At 37.6% G+C, this 17134-nt stretch overlaps 1 protein-coding gene across 1 annotated transcript in view; it reads right to left on the reverse strand.

Annotated features, from left to right (window-relative positions):
• SPAG16 (sperm associated antigen 16) overlaps nucleotides 1–16118 on the reverse strand; it is a 380495-nt gene extending 364377 nt beyond the window's left edge. Inside the window, exons 1-5 of the mRNA XM_030952751.1 lie at nucleotides 16061–16118; nucleotides 12903–12949; nucleotides 12368–12466; nucleotides 7344–7471; nucleotides 3857–3994 (exon numbers count right to left, since the gene is read on the reverse strand). Of these exons, the coding sequence (XP_030808611.1) occupies nucleotides 3857–3994; nucleotides 7344–7471; nucleotides 12368–12466; nucleotides 12903–12949; nucleotides 16061–16106 (458 nt within the window). The 5' untranslated portion in view covers nucleotides 16107–16118. The remainder of the gene's footprint in view (nucleotides 1–3856; nucleotides 3995–7343; nucleotides 7472–12367; nucleotides 12467–12902; nucleotides 12950–16060) is intronic.
• Between the last annotated feature and the right edge of the window lie 1016 nt (nucleotides 16119–17134).

The raw sequence follows: 17134 nt of genomic DNA on the forward strand, positions 1-17134 counted from the left end.
GGTTTTTTTTCCCACGGTGTAAGTGGAAAAATATGTGCAAGAATAGTTAGATTTTGGTACAGAAACAGGAGCTGAACTGAGAATTTTGTTGCTAATGTCACTAACCAAAATAATAAATACGACTTCCAGGATTACTTTATATTTTGACCATTACTTTGGCTGTAAGCTGGGTGTGTATTTGTGAGCATGCTTACAAAAAGGAAAGAAAGGTACCTGCAAATGTTTACACTTCCTAACTGTGAACTCAATCACATACCTCAGGCAAAAGCTTGATACAACTTTCATTCCATCTACATAAGAAATTCCTAAACATTTAAAGAGCTTTTAAATATCAAAGTTCACAGTCCCCATGACCAACACAACCTTATCCTGACACAACATTTGTCTGACTGCACATGTTTAAATAAACAGGTAACAGACAGGGGCTAGTCATAGGAGAACACAAAAATATCTGGTATTCAAAAGATTTTATATCATCAGGCAGAATTTAACATGGCTATGAAATTGCAATCTATTTTCAGTTCAGAAAAATGTTACCAGAATATTAAGTGACCAGAAACCACCTGATGAATTAGAATTAACTAGTCTCATTTTTAACAGTTAACAATTTTCAGTGTTATTTACAAATTTTTCCTGCATATTGGGAGGAAAGCCCATGCTTCCATTAGGGAAGCATTCAGCAGATAACAACACCCCTTAGCAAATCAAGATAAAAGAAAGAGAGCACATTTGAGGTACCCTTTAACTAATGTCACATGGCAAACCAATGTAAATTTAGTTTTGCTTCCTGTCACCACAGAATGGTCATTTTTAGAAATAATTTTAAATAAAGATTAGAAGTGTATCTAAACCTTAAGGTAATAACTATACTAGTTTTGGAGTAAAAGTATTATGCTGATATTTATTTCTTTTAATGTTTGCAGAGATATCAAGATGCCTTCAGACATTGCACAAGCTATAAAAATACATGCTCACCATAGAGAGGAAATGAAGCTAACTGTAATTTTCTCTTTAAATAATGAAACACCACAGTGAAATCTAACCAACAGCCTGCAATCTACTCAATTTGCCCCCCTGCTTGCAAGCAATCATGTAAATACTGTATTAAAATACCCAAAATACAATTACAGTTAGCTTCTAGACACTAAATGTCTTCCACCAATTGCTAAACAACATTAAAGCAGGAGGTAATTGGTTTACAGTCATTTATCCTGGGCCCCCATACTGCCTAAGTCCCAAATAACATCTCTTTTCTGCAAGATGGCCGTCAAGAGTACCAAGCTCAAAAATACCAAATGTAATTAAAAGCTTTCCTCAAATACATTTCACAGCACTGCTGCTCTCAATCAGTGTTTTCTGAGTAATCCACAGAGTAAAATATAGGACTTTCCTTGCTCACAAATCCTTGGTTTCTAACCAGTCAAATCAGCATTTCTCCTGTGCTGTCAGGCATTCTGCTTTCTGAGTCATTCTCTCTGAAAATCTGAAAACCCACGTTGTCCTCCAGGTAATTTTGGCTCCAGCTGGAATATTTACTTCATTCTCTCTGAAAACCTGAAAACTCACACTGTCCTCCAGGTAATTTTGGCTCCTGCTGGAATATTTACTTTACCATAGCAAAGGCTGTGATTCAAGCTACTTCAAGTTACAAGAAAAAAATGCTGTTAGCACCACTACACTAAATGGATTTGGTGTAGAGTATTATGGCCAGGGTTTATCCAAAAGGCCTAAAAGAACACTCTAGTCCAGTACAGCAAAAATGCTCAATTTCCCACATTTCAATTATTTCAGAAGCAGTACTGGTTAAATTCATCGATTATTCAAAACAATGTATATGAAATGAATGTCACAAATGCTGAACTTTTAACATCAGTATCACTGAGATCTTTGAAAGCTATTTGAAATGAAAAGGCTGGAAAGGGAAGTAGTGACAGAGTATTGTTGGCACAAAACAAGTTTTACACCTGTGTCTTGGTTTGGAAATGACAATGCAGGACAACCTGCCTATACTGCATTCCAGTAACAGCTGACAGACTATGGAAATAAAGCTCTCCCTGCAAGTGGATAAAGGGGGGGTCTGGTTTCAGCAATGTTTTCACAAGGCACATGCAGAATACCTGCAGGGTGTAACAGGAAACACCAGTGAACAGCTGTGCTCACACAGAATCTGTGTCTCACAGAACTGCCCTGAATCTCAGAGCCCTCTCTGCAACACCAAACCAGTGATGTGACCCATTTGTTTGCCACCAGAGTGTTGCTATTTTAGGTTCCAGCAAACACCAGAATGTGAAAAAGCCAGGCCTAGTTTCAGTTTGTGGATTGAACTTGAGTGTTGGGATTTTATCTAACAGAGAGCCTGGAGCAACCCAATATACCAGCACTCATTCCCTCTCCTGCTTGCTCCTGGTTGCACATTATCATGTCATCTTTAAGCCTTTAACCAGACAGCTGCTGTAAAAACTTTTCTGGCACCCCATGGAGTAGCAAGATATTCTTGTGGGGAAAAAAAACCAGTTCATTCAGACCGTGGTGAAATGAGTTTGAACTTTATACTGTTAAATAATTATGTAGCTATACAACAAACCCAGGAAAACTCTTATCATGTCATAATCCACTCAGGTTATTTTGTTACAGCACATTCTGCTACATAGGAGGGGTGAAGAGGGGGAGGAAGAGAGAAAAAAGGTGGGGAAAAAAAAGAAAATAAAGCTCATTGAATTTACTACTGTCAAGGATAAGTTTCATGAGGGCCATGTTTTGTCCTTCCTTCTTTTACTCTGCATGACTGCTTCTTACTCTCCCCCACTCATATGAGACACAATCTTTGAGTACCCATCATCCAAAGAAGCTGCAGATTAAAAAAGGAAATGTTTTCTCTATGGTCTGTCTTCTCATGCATTATTATATTTAGACTACACATATCTGACTTGCTTGTTGCCACTGTTTATTAAACTACTTGACTGTGGCAAATTAATTCATTAATTTAAAATGTAATAAATCATTACAATCAGAAAATAATTTAATTACCATTATCAGCAGCAATGATTATTTAACATCTGAATAATTTTGGTCTTTTTCATAGAAAGGAACAACCTAAATGAAAATTAGCAACTTGAGCAATCCTGAGGAAAATCAAAGAGATGGAATTAAACTTTACAGTTCCAGGTTTTGAAACCACACACTGGCAAATCTGAAGTGAGTGCATCATTAGGCCTCAGAGTACATCTTCAATGAACACACACAAGTGCAAACACACCATTCCCCAGAAAAGGCCATGTGGCACAAGGCTCATTACTACATCTCTCCATTTTATAGGCTAAGTATTTTAATTCTCTTGACTGAAGTACTGCAGACTTGTAGAATAAACTATTACAATGTACACACCGGTATAATCAATGATGGTAATTTACACTGACACACCATTACCACTAGGCCCAGAGTGATAGATTTTTTGTAATTAAAAAAATGAAGAATAAATGTATAGTGATTTTTTTTCCCTATGCTGAAGGTTTGTGGTAGCTGTAATTTATAGTACTGTAATACAAAATGCACATAACAATTTATTTTTTAGTTCTACCTATTAGGCTCTCATGATCCTCTGTAGTAATTTGTTATGATTACTGGATACTGAAAATTATTTTTGGCCTAGTAAATACAAATAAAAGAAATTAAGATTTACATTTCCAACAGAACTCAGAAAAACTTGAACTTTAATTATAAATGTCACCTAGAAGCAAAAGTCTGTGTAGCCAGCATAACAAACAGGAACTTACTACTTTTCACTAAGTACTTGTGTTTACTTTACTTGGCTATCTACTACCATCTATAAAAGTTTCAATCAAATCAAATAACATACTTGACAGTTTGTCTGTAGTTTTCCAGATCTTTCTTCAGGCTCAGATTCTCAGTCTCGAGCTGCTCGTTGCGAGTGTACACATCTGGAACCAGCCCAGCCTCATCAGCTGTTAACTCACCTCTCTCTATCAACTCGTACCTGGTAGAAAAGAAACAGATTTATTTCATTTATTTTATTGCATGTTTCCATTTCCTCACTTCACTCATGTTTTCCTTCTCGTGCTACCACTTAACTAAACTAGAATCACAGCAATATTTACCAACTTAAAGCATTTAGAAACACTTTTTGTTTCAGCAGCATGATTATTGCTGAATTATATTGGTGATAACTGTCTTCAGATTTCAGAGCTGCTGCTTATATCCAGGTGTAGAAGATAGTATTCAGTATGATTTTTATTTCTATTTACTTCTGTTCTTTTCATACTTCCTTATTACTTGGAACTAAAAAAAATGCACAGATTCAAGACATTTTTCACCTGAAAAGGCAAATAATGTTCATGTTGCTCCTTCTAGTGATCTCCCAGCCAGAAGATCTTCCCAGCAGGGAAGGTGCTTGTGGGGTTATGGTGTTTATCTGATTTAAGTTAGTTATATTTCTAAAAAAAAGCAATCTTTATTTAACATCCTCCAAAAAAATTAAAGCAAATGTTATTATCTCTGTCCAAATGACTTCCTACAGTCAGCTACATATTTGCATTCTGAGGATACTTCTTGGAATGTGCATCCCTCTGAATTAAGCTGTCACATTCACCACCAGTAGATGAAAAGTTTTTGAAAAATTCATCTGAATATGTCCACAGTAAAATTCATTCTATCATCACTTTATTTTCTTAAGTAAATTAATGTAGGGACAAGCTTTAAGATTAAGAAAGAAGCTTGGGGTTTTTTTCTTGCCTTCAAACAGTGACAGATGCACAGGTACAATTCCTATCAGAAATATTGCAGATAAGGGCAGCCTCATGGCAGAAATTCACAACTCTACCTAGAGTTGTACTCCTTCACTTGCTGGAAGTATTTTTCCACTGAATGCCCTAACTACACTTCATGAAAACTACCAAGCACAAAGACTCATCAAACATGGATCATTGATGCACCTCAACTCCAGCAGAGCTAAAAATTCTGACAGACAATTTCCATGAAACACAATTAATACCAATAAATTCACTGTAAGAACAGGACTGAAAGTGAATGTTTTTGTGCATGTAGCAGAAATGGAAAACCACCCACCAAATAGCACTGAGAAATCTCATTATTTTTCATCAGCCTGGTCCTGTAAATCTCACAGACCTCCTCCATACTGAGCTGACTGCCAAACAGCTGCTCTTCTCACTTCTTTCATTGCACATGGAAATTAAATTAGTTCCATGCACACACAGGTATTTTACTAAGCTTTTCAGAACCACTGAGTTATAATTCTTAAATCACTATTAAAAATTAACCAAGAATCTGGAAACCTGAGGAACAGATGGTTAACTGTGATTTTGCCATCAAAGCTCAGCGCAGACTGACTGTAAATAATACATTATTACTACATACTTTACATTATAACTCCCAGAAACTGGATTTCAAAGGAATCAAGCTGCACAGAGGCTCTGCAATAAACTGATAGCTCAGGATGACCTGGGCTCTCAGGATTAGGAGGGAGAGACTGACAGATGCAGGAATTCACAGCTGATCAGCCTCTGCACTTCATACTTAAAAGCTGTCAATCCAGTATCTTCAATAAACAACACAAGTCCTATTAAGTCTTATATAACAAATGAATGGAAAATTTAATGGAAAATTAGATATTAAAAAAAAATTTAACTGTAAAGTTCCTTAAATATAATGGGAACAAAAAGCTTATGTGCAAAACAGCCTCCATAATTAAAAAATATCACTACAACAGTTATAAAATAATTCATTACTTCATTGAAAAATAAGAATTTTGGCATAAAATAAACCATAATCAAATCATGGCATTTTATATGGCTGGGTAGAGTAATGCTGTTTTCCCAAACTCCAAAATAAACACAGACAATTTGGTCCAATTTAAGTGACCTTTAGATCTCAGACAGACAATAATTTCAAAGACAGCCTTTTGATAAATTTTCTCTACGTTAATTAATTTCTCATTTTAAATTCCATTAGTACTTGATCACCACAGCATGAGAGCAAGAGTGTCGTCCCAATACATAATGAGGAACCCGAGTACACTAATCTGCTCTCACTTTCATTAATATTGTAAATTATCCATTTCAAACCAACATGAAACATTTTGAAATAAGGTATTAATGCAGCAAGTCTCTATACAGTAAGATTAGAAACTGACATGCTGAGCTCATTTGTAAAGCCACTGAAATTAAAAGTATTACTTACAGAGAAAAATATATGTACAGCTAAGAATTTACAAGATAGTGCAGGATTTAACAGGCCCTTTCTGTTAAAAAGCTATTTGAATTTTGCCATTGATATAAATTCAGACTCTAAGTGCTTCAAAGAAAGCTGTAAGCTTTATAAAAAGGTCACTATTTCTATCTGCCTAGTATTAATTATCTTTTAGCATAAAAACTATTAGACTTCAAACTTGATATCATACTCATATCAGTTCTTTTGTTGAGAAAGAAAACAGGAGTATCATGTTCCTTCTCCAAGGAATCATTTAAGTCCATCTTTATGCTATCAAAAAGCAGATCATTATTAATTCCAAAGGCAATGCCTGACTGATGAGTAAGACCAGAGCCTTGCAAATTCCAGAGCACAGATTCCACACCTGAGAATATTTCTAAGAAAATTTAAAAGGATCAATGCTTTTGTATGAAAAAATAAGATGTTTCGAATTTTTTCTAGTTTTCAAATTACATCATTTCAAGAGACTTTACTAAAAAAAAACCTCTGAACTTCTCATGATTGAAACTGAGAACAAGGTTAATCAAAGAGAGGTGTTTCCAGAATTTCTCCAACATAACCTGCTGGTTCAAAGCAAGTCTGTAACTTCATGTAATCTTCTGCTCCAAAGTAATTGAGCCCTCCTCCAAAGCTTTGCAGCATTCCTAACATGTAATTTTTAATCAACAGTTAAAAAAATATACATCCTGCAGGATGTATGAAAAGAGTGGTGTATTTAAACAAAGTTGCATCTTCAAACTTGTGTATAAAGTATGGACAAAATCCCTGCAATCTACAAAAGCTTGGAACAAGAAAATAGCAACAGCTTGAGAGTTTATTATTCTTCTGATTACTGTTTATACTAAACCTGAATAAATAAAAAACATTCAAATTTGTTAATTGATGTACCAAAAATTACCAATTAATAAATATTATGATTATTCTACTTAACCCAGGGTTCTCCATTCTCACCAGGAATACATTTGTTTGTTAAAACACTACATATTGAAGAATGCCTTGCACTCAGGAGAGTTTTCTGAAAAAATGTCCTCAAATACCAAAAATATTTGAATCCTGACCATCTAATTCCTAAAGCCACGTGGACACTTAAATTATTTTACCATTCAGTCTGGAAGCAGTCAAGGGTTCTAGACATTCCCAATCTGACCAGGAAATTGCAGAAGAAGTCATCCATTGATTGAGGTAGGTCTGATATCAATCTCTCAGAATTCAGAACCGACAGAAATTCCTGAAATTAAATTTTGATAACTGTTAAACTTAAAAGAGAAGTGTCATGATCATACTTTCTATTTCTGAAGTCATCTAAAGTCACAGATTTACTGGAGTACAACTGAATGTTCTCCTTGTCTTTACAGATCAGAACTGTAATCAGTGATCCTTCTAATGGCAAGGTTTGTGAAAGGTTATAAAGAAATAACTCAACCCCCCCCCTTATTTAAGCAGGTATTCCAAACCTGACATCATCTGGCAGAGCCTTGAAAATATTAAATCTGATGGATGATCTTTTGTCACTGACCAGAGTAAAAGTCAGTCCTTATCTAATGAAGAATGTAGCTGTCCAAGGTGCCAGCAGAATAGCTTGTGTGCTTTTTGTAATGGTGCATGCAATGGAGGGACAGACAGAAGCTCCTCTCCATCCCCTGATCCCTTAGGAATAATCACAAAGATTAGGGGATTTTCCTCTCAGCATGCTCTGCAGGAAGCTGCCAGGGAGCACTGCTACAAATGTTAGCAGAAGGTGCACCAGGGTTTCATGGGCAGCTCCCCAGTGCCACCCAGACAGACAGACAGACAACTCTGCAGACAGGGTCAGCTCGTGGAGCAAGCACATTGCCAAAAGTAGAACCAACACAGAGCAGAGCAGCCTGCTACAGAGAAAAATAGAATAAAAAAACCTTTCACAGCTTTCTGATGTGATGCAACTCTCTTCCCTTCACCCAACCCCACTCAGCACACAGCCTAGGAGAATTCAGCATGCAAGGAGGTATGGAAAAAAAAGGAAAATACAACCCAGCCTGAGACTACTCCCCCACAAAAAGCATTTAAAGACAATAAGATGAGAGAGACTGCCACAACTCAGCAGCCAAAGGGATGGCCTTATTTCACTCAGATATCAAATGGATTGCAGTGACTTGACATACCTAAATAGGAGGGTCTTGGCTTTTGGGAACTCCACGTGGGCACAGTGCCAAAATGAAGCTAAGCACACAGTTTAGTGTTTCCCTCTCAGAGAGAATTCAACATGCAAGGAGGTATGGAAAAAAAGGAAAATATGACCCAGTCTGAGACTACTCCCCCACAAAAAGCATTTAAAGACAATGACATGAGAGAGACTGCCACAACTCAGCAGCCAAAGGGATGGCCTTATTTCACTCAGATATCAATGGATTGCAGTGACTTGACATACCTAAATAGGAGGGTCTTGGCTTTTGGGAACTCCACATGGGCACAGTGCCAAAATGGAGCTGCTCCACAATGCATGACGTGCTACTGCACTGCACATGCATCTTGGTGAGAGATTATAAAAAATACCACCAAACTGAGAAAACCCCACTGAGAGATTTATCAAGAGATGCTAAAGGCCATGACTGCAAATCATTTCCTCCACCATTTATAAAAGAATCTGTAAGGCCAGGGATTTCAGATAACTCCATTCATTTATGGCTTATTCATGCCCTTAGTTGCAGCCCTCTCACCATGAGTGCATAAATTACCTGGAGATAAAGGCATTGCTCTTGATAAAATAAAAACACTGGAAAAATCTCTTAGCCATTTTGTGTAACACAGAAAATGTTGTCTTCAATCCAAGCAACCCACCTAATACAACCAGAAAAGACTGTACATGTCTGATGGAGGCTGTGTAACACTGCCTTATGACTAGTACAATATGCCAAGTGCAATGCAATATTTAGCATATTTTCATTACATTAGAGCTCCAGTACATCAGGCAGGTCTCTTTTCTAATTGTGGTAATACAAGAACCAAAGAGTACATGGGCAGACATGCAGCTGCATCCCTTGGTTTGCTTCTTTCCTTACTCCAAGTAAGGCAAATGTGTAATATTGTTGCTTGTAGTTTTCCAAACACATCTATAAAGCCAGGCTTTGGAAGAAATGACACAGCTTGATTCCCTTAATAAATGGAAATTTGATAGGAATTCACTTCATCCGTGCAGAAGAGAATTTATTAGCGAGATCCCAGCACTGAGCACCATTGCAGGAAGCAAAGCTCAAGCAGGGAACAATACAGGGAGAAATTAATTCAGTCTAACAGGCACAGAATCACAACAGGAACTCAGGAACCAGAACTGAATTCCCAGCTCTTTCCCAGACTTTGGGAGTGATATCAGGCCAACCACTTGCTTCAGTTTCATTGTAATCTGTTGGCTGACTACCAACAGAAGAGCACAATGAGAATCTTACTGTATATATTTGCTTGTTTGGAAATGAGAAAAATACAATCAATTAACATAATGCAAACAGGCATCCTATAGCCGTTGTATGGACAAAACCATCTTATTAAAAGAGCCTGACCATGGAGTCAAAATAAATTAAATATTTTCTTTGTTAAGTATTTCTTTGTGTTAATTAAAATATTAAAAAAAATGTGGGTGTAAAGTTTGTAAATATGACCAGTAAAATAAATTAATTTTTAAGAGCTTAACCTTAGGAACTTCCACAGCACTTCTAAGAATTTCTGTCCTTGCAAGAATTTCTGTCCATTGAAGAAATATGAACACCAAATAAATTCATAATTCCTCTAGAAAACAAGGTAAGATGTTCTCAAAAAACTTACTAAATTTAAGAAGAACATGAAAAGGGAATTCAAAGATTTTAGCATGTTCAAACAAACTGAAAATCAAGCATACATAAATCGCAATATTAATGAATGTCAATGTTACTTCTCATTATCATTGTAGATATTAAGAGGACAAAAAACTTGGAAGGAAAGTCTAACAGCTGTAACTTCTGAATAAAGTTTTTCAGCCAGCTTTCATTTCTGTGTGGCCTTCCAGAAGTTTTGCATCCTTTTCCTACAGTCCCTATCAGCTGGATATTTTCTTTTATATGCAGAATATTTTTTGCTTGTGTTGAAAAATAAGCAAAAAATAACCCAAGCAAAAAATAATAACAAAAGCAAAAAATAACACATGAAAAATAATTTTTTGCTTGTGTTAACAATATCTCAAAAAAAAAAAAAAAAGAAGTAGAGATGTGCTGAAGGATAAATGATGTTACTCAGAAACTCTGCATAGTTTTAGTGTCTGCTATTGGGAAATATCTAATTTTAATATTTTTGGATGATCACTGACAGGTGCACCTAGCACTGAACTTTAATATGGGATTACATACACAAGAAAAAAGCAAGTTAAGCAGTAAATACACACAATCACTTAAATCTATCATCCAGGTTATGATTATTACATAATTTATTTTAGCCAAGATTACAAGTTATTAAAAAATAGGCCAATTACTTATCATGTGAAGAGGACAGCCTTCTACTTTGCTTCCTAGCTCAGAGTTGGGATGTTGAGTCAATATTAATTCACAGCAAACAGTGCTTCTAACTTGGGTCACCAGAAGCACTTGGCTTTTCCAGGGAATTAATATCAAACCATCAAGTCAGTGAGCCTCACAAAATGTACAGTAAATCATTATGAAAGCTGTCAGGGAACTAGCAAGTGTATTAGAACATTTCTCTACTCATGTCTTTCTGTCCAAAGGCTGAAAACATCACTTCAGTTTCAAAATTATGGAAAAAATGAAGCCTCCAAATAAAAAATCAAGCAGGAAGAAGGCAGACAACTCTTAGCATAAGCTTAAAATCAAAGAGAATTTAAGTTTAAGCACAAGTTATCTGCTGGTTTTAAGGAAAAGTAACAGTTTCTTCAGTTTGATTAACTGGGATAGATATTAGCATGCTGTTCCTACCACTCAACAAATCAATGAAGAGGTAAAAGATTATTTAAATACAACACTGTCAAAAGATCAATAGGTTAAAAATGTTCTCTCTTTTTTCACTTCCTATTTAAACATAACTCACACAGTAAAACAATCATAACCTCAGCCATCTCTAAGGCACATGAAGAATTCCCACTGCTTCCTTAGCATTAAGCATTTGCCATCTCAAACACTTCTGCAATCTTTCCCTTCATTTTCAAGCATATTCAGTTTTAATACACACAGAACTCTGTTATTGTCAGTTTCCACTCAGAGTTTGAGCTAAAGTACAAAACTGATATGTTGATAAGCACAACTGCTAAAGAAAACACACATTTCCCCTCCATTTTGGAGTTTAGGTATCATTCACTTAATTTCATCTTTTCACTATTAATAATTTACTTTTGCAAAACAAAGAATATGGCTGTACCCTTCTGATGAGGCTACAAGATAGTGGTGATATTGGAAACACAGCAGGGAAAACCACTTTTCCATTAGATTGTTAAAAACAAGTAAATTCAGGTAGATCTTATTTTGAAAAATGCAATACAACAATCCCATTGTCTAACTCCAAACTATTACACAACTGCTTTGAAATCAAACTGTAAATGTAAGGAATGTCAAAACTAATGGTGTGGAATGATTGATAATTTCATTAATATTTTGATTCAACATAATGTAACAGTCCATTCTTTCTTTTCAATATATGAACAATCTCTTTTAGCAAAGTATTCACGTACAACCTTTTGTTTCTTTCCTGTGCCAGGGATCACATTCTCATTTAATCTGCTTAGATAAAGAACAAACTTTAAAATACTGAAGTACTGCAATAATATTAATATATTTTAAATAATCTAGCTAAAGGTTTGGCTACATGTACTTGAAATGTCAGGTTGTTTACAGAACACAAAACGAACACAAATTAAAGATGAAACCCAGGAAATATAAGTTGTCTTTTCCACTATGGCATATGTTTACTCCTGTAAGCTTGTAAGAAAATTAGAGACTATCTTTCCCACACAAATATTTCATGAGTAGTATAAACTATCTGGGTGTAAATTTCGTGATTACTATGAACTATCTGTGTGTAAATTTCATGATTAGTATAAACTATCTGGGTGTAAATTTCAAGCCACTAATATCAACTGAATTAGAGACTCTAAGATTGTTTAGGAAGTTCTTACCATAATTTTGGTATCTTCAGCCTGCTCTTCAATAGTCTGCAAAGCTTTGGACAGATCCTCATCCTCTTCGGGAAGACTGAGATCATCATCTGCTGAAACCTAAATGAAATTATGTAAAGTTTGGTATCAACACATTTTATACACCTTTCTTTCACAATAAAACTGTTCCCACTCCCATTACAACTGCTGAAAATAATCCCCTCCTCATTAAAATACCATTCTGCCATATGTAAATAGAAATCCTATTACTGAAATATTTTTTATAAATAAGCTGAAATATCTAAAGAGATGTTTTATCTAAATAGAAATTCTCATACCTTTAAAAAATGTATTTATTGTTCAAATAAAGCTAATACACAACAATTCAACTAACACGGAATCTTCTCTTCAAAAATAGATATGCCCTCTTTCATCACTTTATAAAAGGAGATTTGTGTAATTTCTCACAGGATGTCTATGTGACTGATGAAGTAAAAAGAATGAAATATGAACACTCTACCAAAATATATAGAAGATTATCAATTTAGTAAGTTACCTCTTCATACTGATAATCATCTTTGGAGTCATCTGTTATGGTAATCTCTGCAGGTGTAGTTAAGTCTAGAACAGCTGGTGCATGTGAGAAGTTCCAACTTTAAAAAAAAATCATAAAATAACCATCCATAAATCTGCTATAACCATCCCCACCCTTGTTCTTCTCAACACAAGACTTTCAACTTCCAAGGTTTCCTTCAGCCTCAAGGTGAGCAAGCCCAGTTCTGTGCACAGAGAGAGAATTTAGGTTTAAGTTTTCGCAGCAGCTTTGAACACCATTAAACATTGACTCATCAGATCTCAGAAGCCAAGCACTATTCCAAAATAAAACAGCAACTCAGTTGTGCTCTCAGCCAATCAGCAGTTTTGAGAGGGGTCTTTTTGCACTACAATTTCCACAGCCTCCTAAGCAGAAATACCTCCATGCCCTCAGAAAATACAAATTTTTAGCAAATTCAGATGTGTGAGTTCAAACAGCAACACCTGAGGTCAAACCCTGAACACCACAGGGCCACTTAAAAGAGCTGATGCAAATGCCTTAATAATCACAAGACTGTTACAATAAAAAGATGAGGAACTTTCAAAACTCAAAAATGCATTTGGAAATTATCTACAGTTCCTTGAAACGCTTTAGAGTCAAACTTTTCATTAAATATAACTGCAAATAGTCTAAAATAAAAGCCAAATAAACATCTTTTCATCCACTAGCCTCACAGCCCATGAAAGAATAATGAAATGTTTTTAGCAGATGCTGTTGACAGCTTCCCTAGGAAATCAGTTAGCCTACAAGTGACCCATGTAAATAAACCAGAAATTAACTTCCAAAGAAAAGAAAAGCTGGCAATTCAGTACTTCAAACACAGAAAACAAGAAAAAAACCAACACGATTTTCCAGCTTTGGACTGTGTTGCCCAAATCTGAATTATTCTCCTAAAAACAGGCCTTTTGCCAGTTTTCACAGTATATATGTAAAAGCACAAAACACAGATAAAAGTATCATCTGCAGTCAAGATTGTAGCATCACAGCACCAGGAAAACTCAGTTAAACTGTATCCATCTGGAAGGGTAACAGCTGAACACCATAACCCCCTGATAAGTAATAAACTTTCAAAAACTGGGGATTTTTTTTCCTCAATTTTCTATTGACTTGACTGTCCTTGTGATCCACTATGGTCTAAACTAATGGGTCATTGCAAACAATTTGCCCAGACTAAAATATTACTTAAAAATCCTGGTGTTTTCCTCCTTTTTTTTTTCCTTCCAAAAATCATAGCTAGGTGCACTATAAAACAGAGAAATTCATTTTAAAAATGACTGTATTTCTCCACAGTGTTAAATCTGCTGAGGCAGTGCTTTTTTAAGCACACCATGCTGAAAACAGCTGTGCAGATTCACTAAGGTAGAAATTGAGGCATAAGCTGCAAAAGACACTCTTCCACTTTTTAGAATTGTCTTTATATTGGCTTACAACTTAATTCCAGCAAGGCAGGAAAAACTAAGGTATGGTAGGGTCTAAAGTATAATTGTTTAGCCTCTAAAAGCAGTAAAGCTTCTTGATTTGCAGCTCACAGCTAGAAAAGAGAACAGGTGCACCTCATCTGGCCTAGTGACAAGAGCAGAATTTGGGTCATGTGACCAAAAAATTACACATTTAAAAGCCATAAGCTTCCAAAATAATTTGCTAAAATGTGGAAAGAATTGGGTGGGGTTTTTTGCTCTAAAAGCCACACAAAGTTATATTTCTAGGTTATGTATCACAACCTCAGTATTCCCTCCACAGGTATTTTGCATTTAGTGCTCAATAGCTAACACAGGAGAGGTGACAAGAGCTTTTCATGCCAGTGAGAGGAATAGTGGATTTGTCTTTACAAACAAGCTGTGGGTCTGTTGGTAGATAAAACTAGCACTGGGAGGTAAAAGAAACAATGGGGAGGATTCCACTCATTGATGAATGGAAAAAGATATTTGCTTTTACAAATAAACTTTAGGTTTGCTGATAAACGAAATTAGACATTGAAAGATGAAAGAAACTATGGGGAAGAAAAACCTCTAAATTCCATAAGAATTAAAAATTAAAAGGGAGGGTTATACATTAGAGAGAAATCTTTGAGAAATCTTCGGTATCAGGCATATCAGGGAGCCTGAACCTCTCCAGTACCTCAGCCAATGGAGAAAGAGAGAAGAGAAATGCAGCCGAGAAATTAAGATAAAAAGGAGGCTGCATCCTCCAAAAATTTGAGAGATCCCAGGGGAATGCCCCATGGCCTCTCCCTTTATTCGAATAAAGCCAGAAAGGACTCTTCTGTCTCCTTTTTAGACATAAACCTCTGGTGTTTGTAGATTAATTTTCCTAACACCAGGATTGTAACTCCTGCTCAGGCTCTGGAGGATTCAATTCCCCCACTTTTCCAAGGGGCATTCAGGAACCCCGACCTTCAGCCAGGATAGAAAACACCACCTTACAGTGAGGGCAAGACCCCACTGCCCCTGCAGGGCCAAAACCCCACATATTCATAGAATTGCTTAAGTTGAAAAAGACCTCTGAGACCAAACTGTTAACACAGCACCACGTTCACCGCTAAACCATGTCCCCAAGTGCCATATCCACACAGGGCTGCTTAACGCTTCCAGGGATGCTGTGGCCACCGCTTCCCTGGCCACCCATTAAAAGAAGAAATTATTCCTGGTACCTAAACATCCCCTGGCATGGACTGAGGCCGTTTTTCCCCTTGTCCCATCCCTGTTCCCTGGGGGCACAGCCCGACCCCCTGGCTGTTCTCTCCTGTCAGGGAGCTGTGCAGAGCCACAAGGCCCCCACTGAGCCCCTTTCCAGCTCCCTCAGTCGCTCCCGGCGCTCCAGCCCCTTCCCCTGTTCCGCCGCCCTTCTCTGGACAGGCTTCAGCCGCTTTTCAGCCTCCAGGCACAACAACCCACAAAAAGAACCAACAAGCCGGGAGAATTTTTGACTTTCCCCCCGTTCTCTCAAACGCTGCCCTCGCCCCACCCATTAATCCCCCCTCCCCAGCAGGTGCGGGGCCGGCCCGGCTGAGGCGGGAGGAGCGCTGAGGAGACGGAGCCCTGAGGCGGGGAACCAGCACCCCCAGGGGAGCAGGACGAGGATGAGGATGGAGGGGGAAAGGTGGGGAGGAAGAAGGATACTCTGCAGGCTGTAGGCCGCCTCGGAGACCTTCGCCTCCTCCGCCATGGCCGTGGCGTTGCCGGGGAGCGACCTCTCGCGAGGAGAGGCGCCCGCGCCGCGGCGGGAAGAGACCCGGGTTTAATTGAATTTAAATGAATTTCGTTTAATTCGATTCACTTTAATGTAATTCAACGCTGGTAACTGCAGGCGAAGCTCCTCGCCCGTGTGGGAGCGGCGCTGAGAGGAGCGGGGTGTGAGGATGGGGAGTCTCCCGAGGCTTCCCCTCAGAGCGTCCCTCAGGGCAGCCCCTCCGGCAAACACACACCGACCTTCCTCAAGTGGAAGGAAAAACGGCAGAAAATGAGGGGGGAAACCGCTTCAAACTCCTAAGAGAGGACTAATTTGTTCTGCAGATGGAATATTTTTATAGCTGGAAGCTAAGTCCTGTGGGAGCGACTGCTTAAGTCCCTTCAGGACCCAATCAGGGCGGCCCCTCAGGCAGACTCACACAGACCTTCCTCAAATGGAAGGAAAAACGGCAGAAAATGAGGCGAAAACCGCTTCAAACTCCTAAGAGAAGGCTAATTTCTTCTGCAGGTGAAATATTTTTGTAGCTGGAAGCTGAGCTAAGTCCTGTGGGACCGACTGCTTAAGTCCCTTCAGGACCCAAACTCTCCTGTGATTCTATATTCATGATTAAAAGCAGTTTTCCCAGGAAAAAGTTTGGGATTGCAACATATATTTGTGGAGAACACACGCCACAGCTCCAAGGTGTTTGAAATAAAGTTGCAGGGCTCGACAGAAAAAATTTCTGTTGTTTTTTCTTATTTTAAAGTAAGCTTAGACATACCAGTACTAAATTTCCATTGAGTTAAGGGACTTTACATGCAACAGGAACTCAGAATCAATGCTTGAATTAATGTAAAATAATGGAAATAAGTGTCCAAAGTATCTGGGGAGGAAAAAAGTAATTGCAAAGTTGTGAAGAATTGCTAATGGTTGGGTTGAAAGGAGCGGCACCAGTTCTCCTTGCAGGGTTAACAAAAAAATTAAAAAAAACCAACAACCAAACAAAAAACCAAAACAACACAACA

The sequence above is a fragment of the Camarhynchus parvulus genome, chromosome 7 (genome assembly GCF_901933205.1).
Source record: "Camarhynchus parvulus chromosome 7, STF_HiC, whole genome shotgun sequence".
NCBI lineage: Eukaryota > Metazoa > Chordata > Aves > Passeriformes > Thraupidae > Camarhynchus > Camarhynchus parvulus.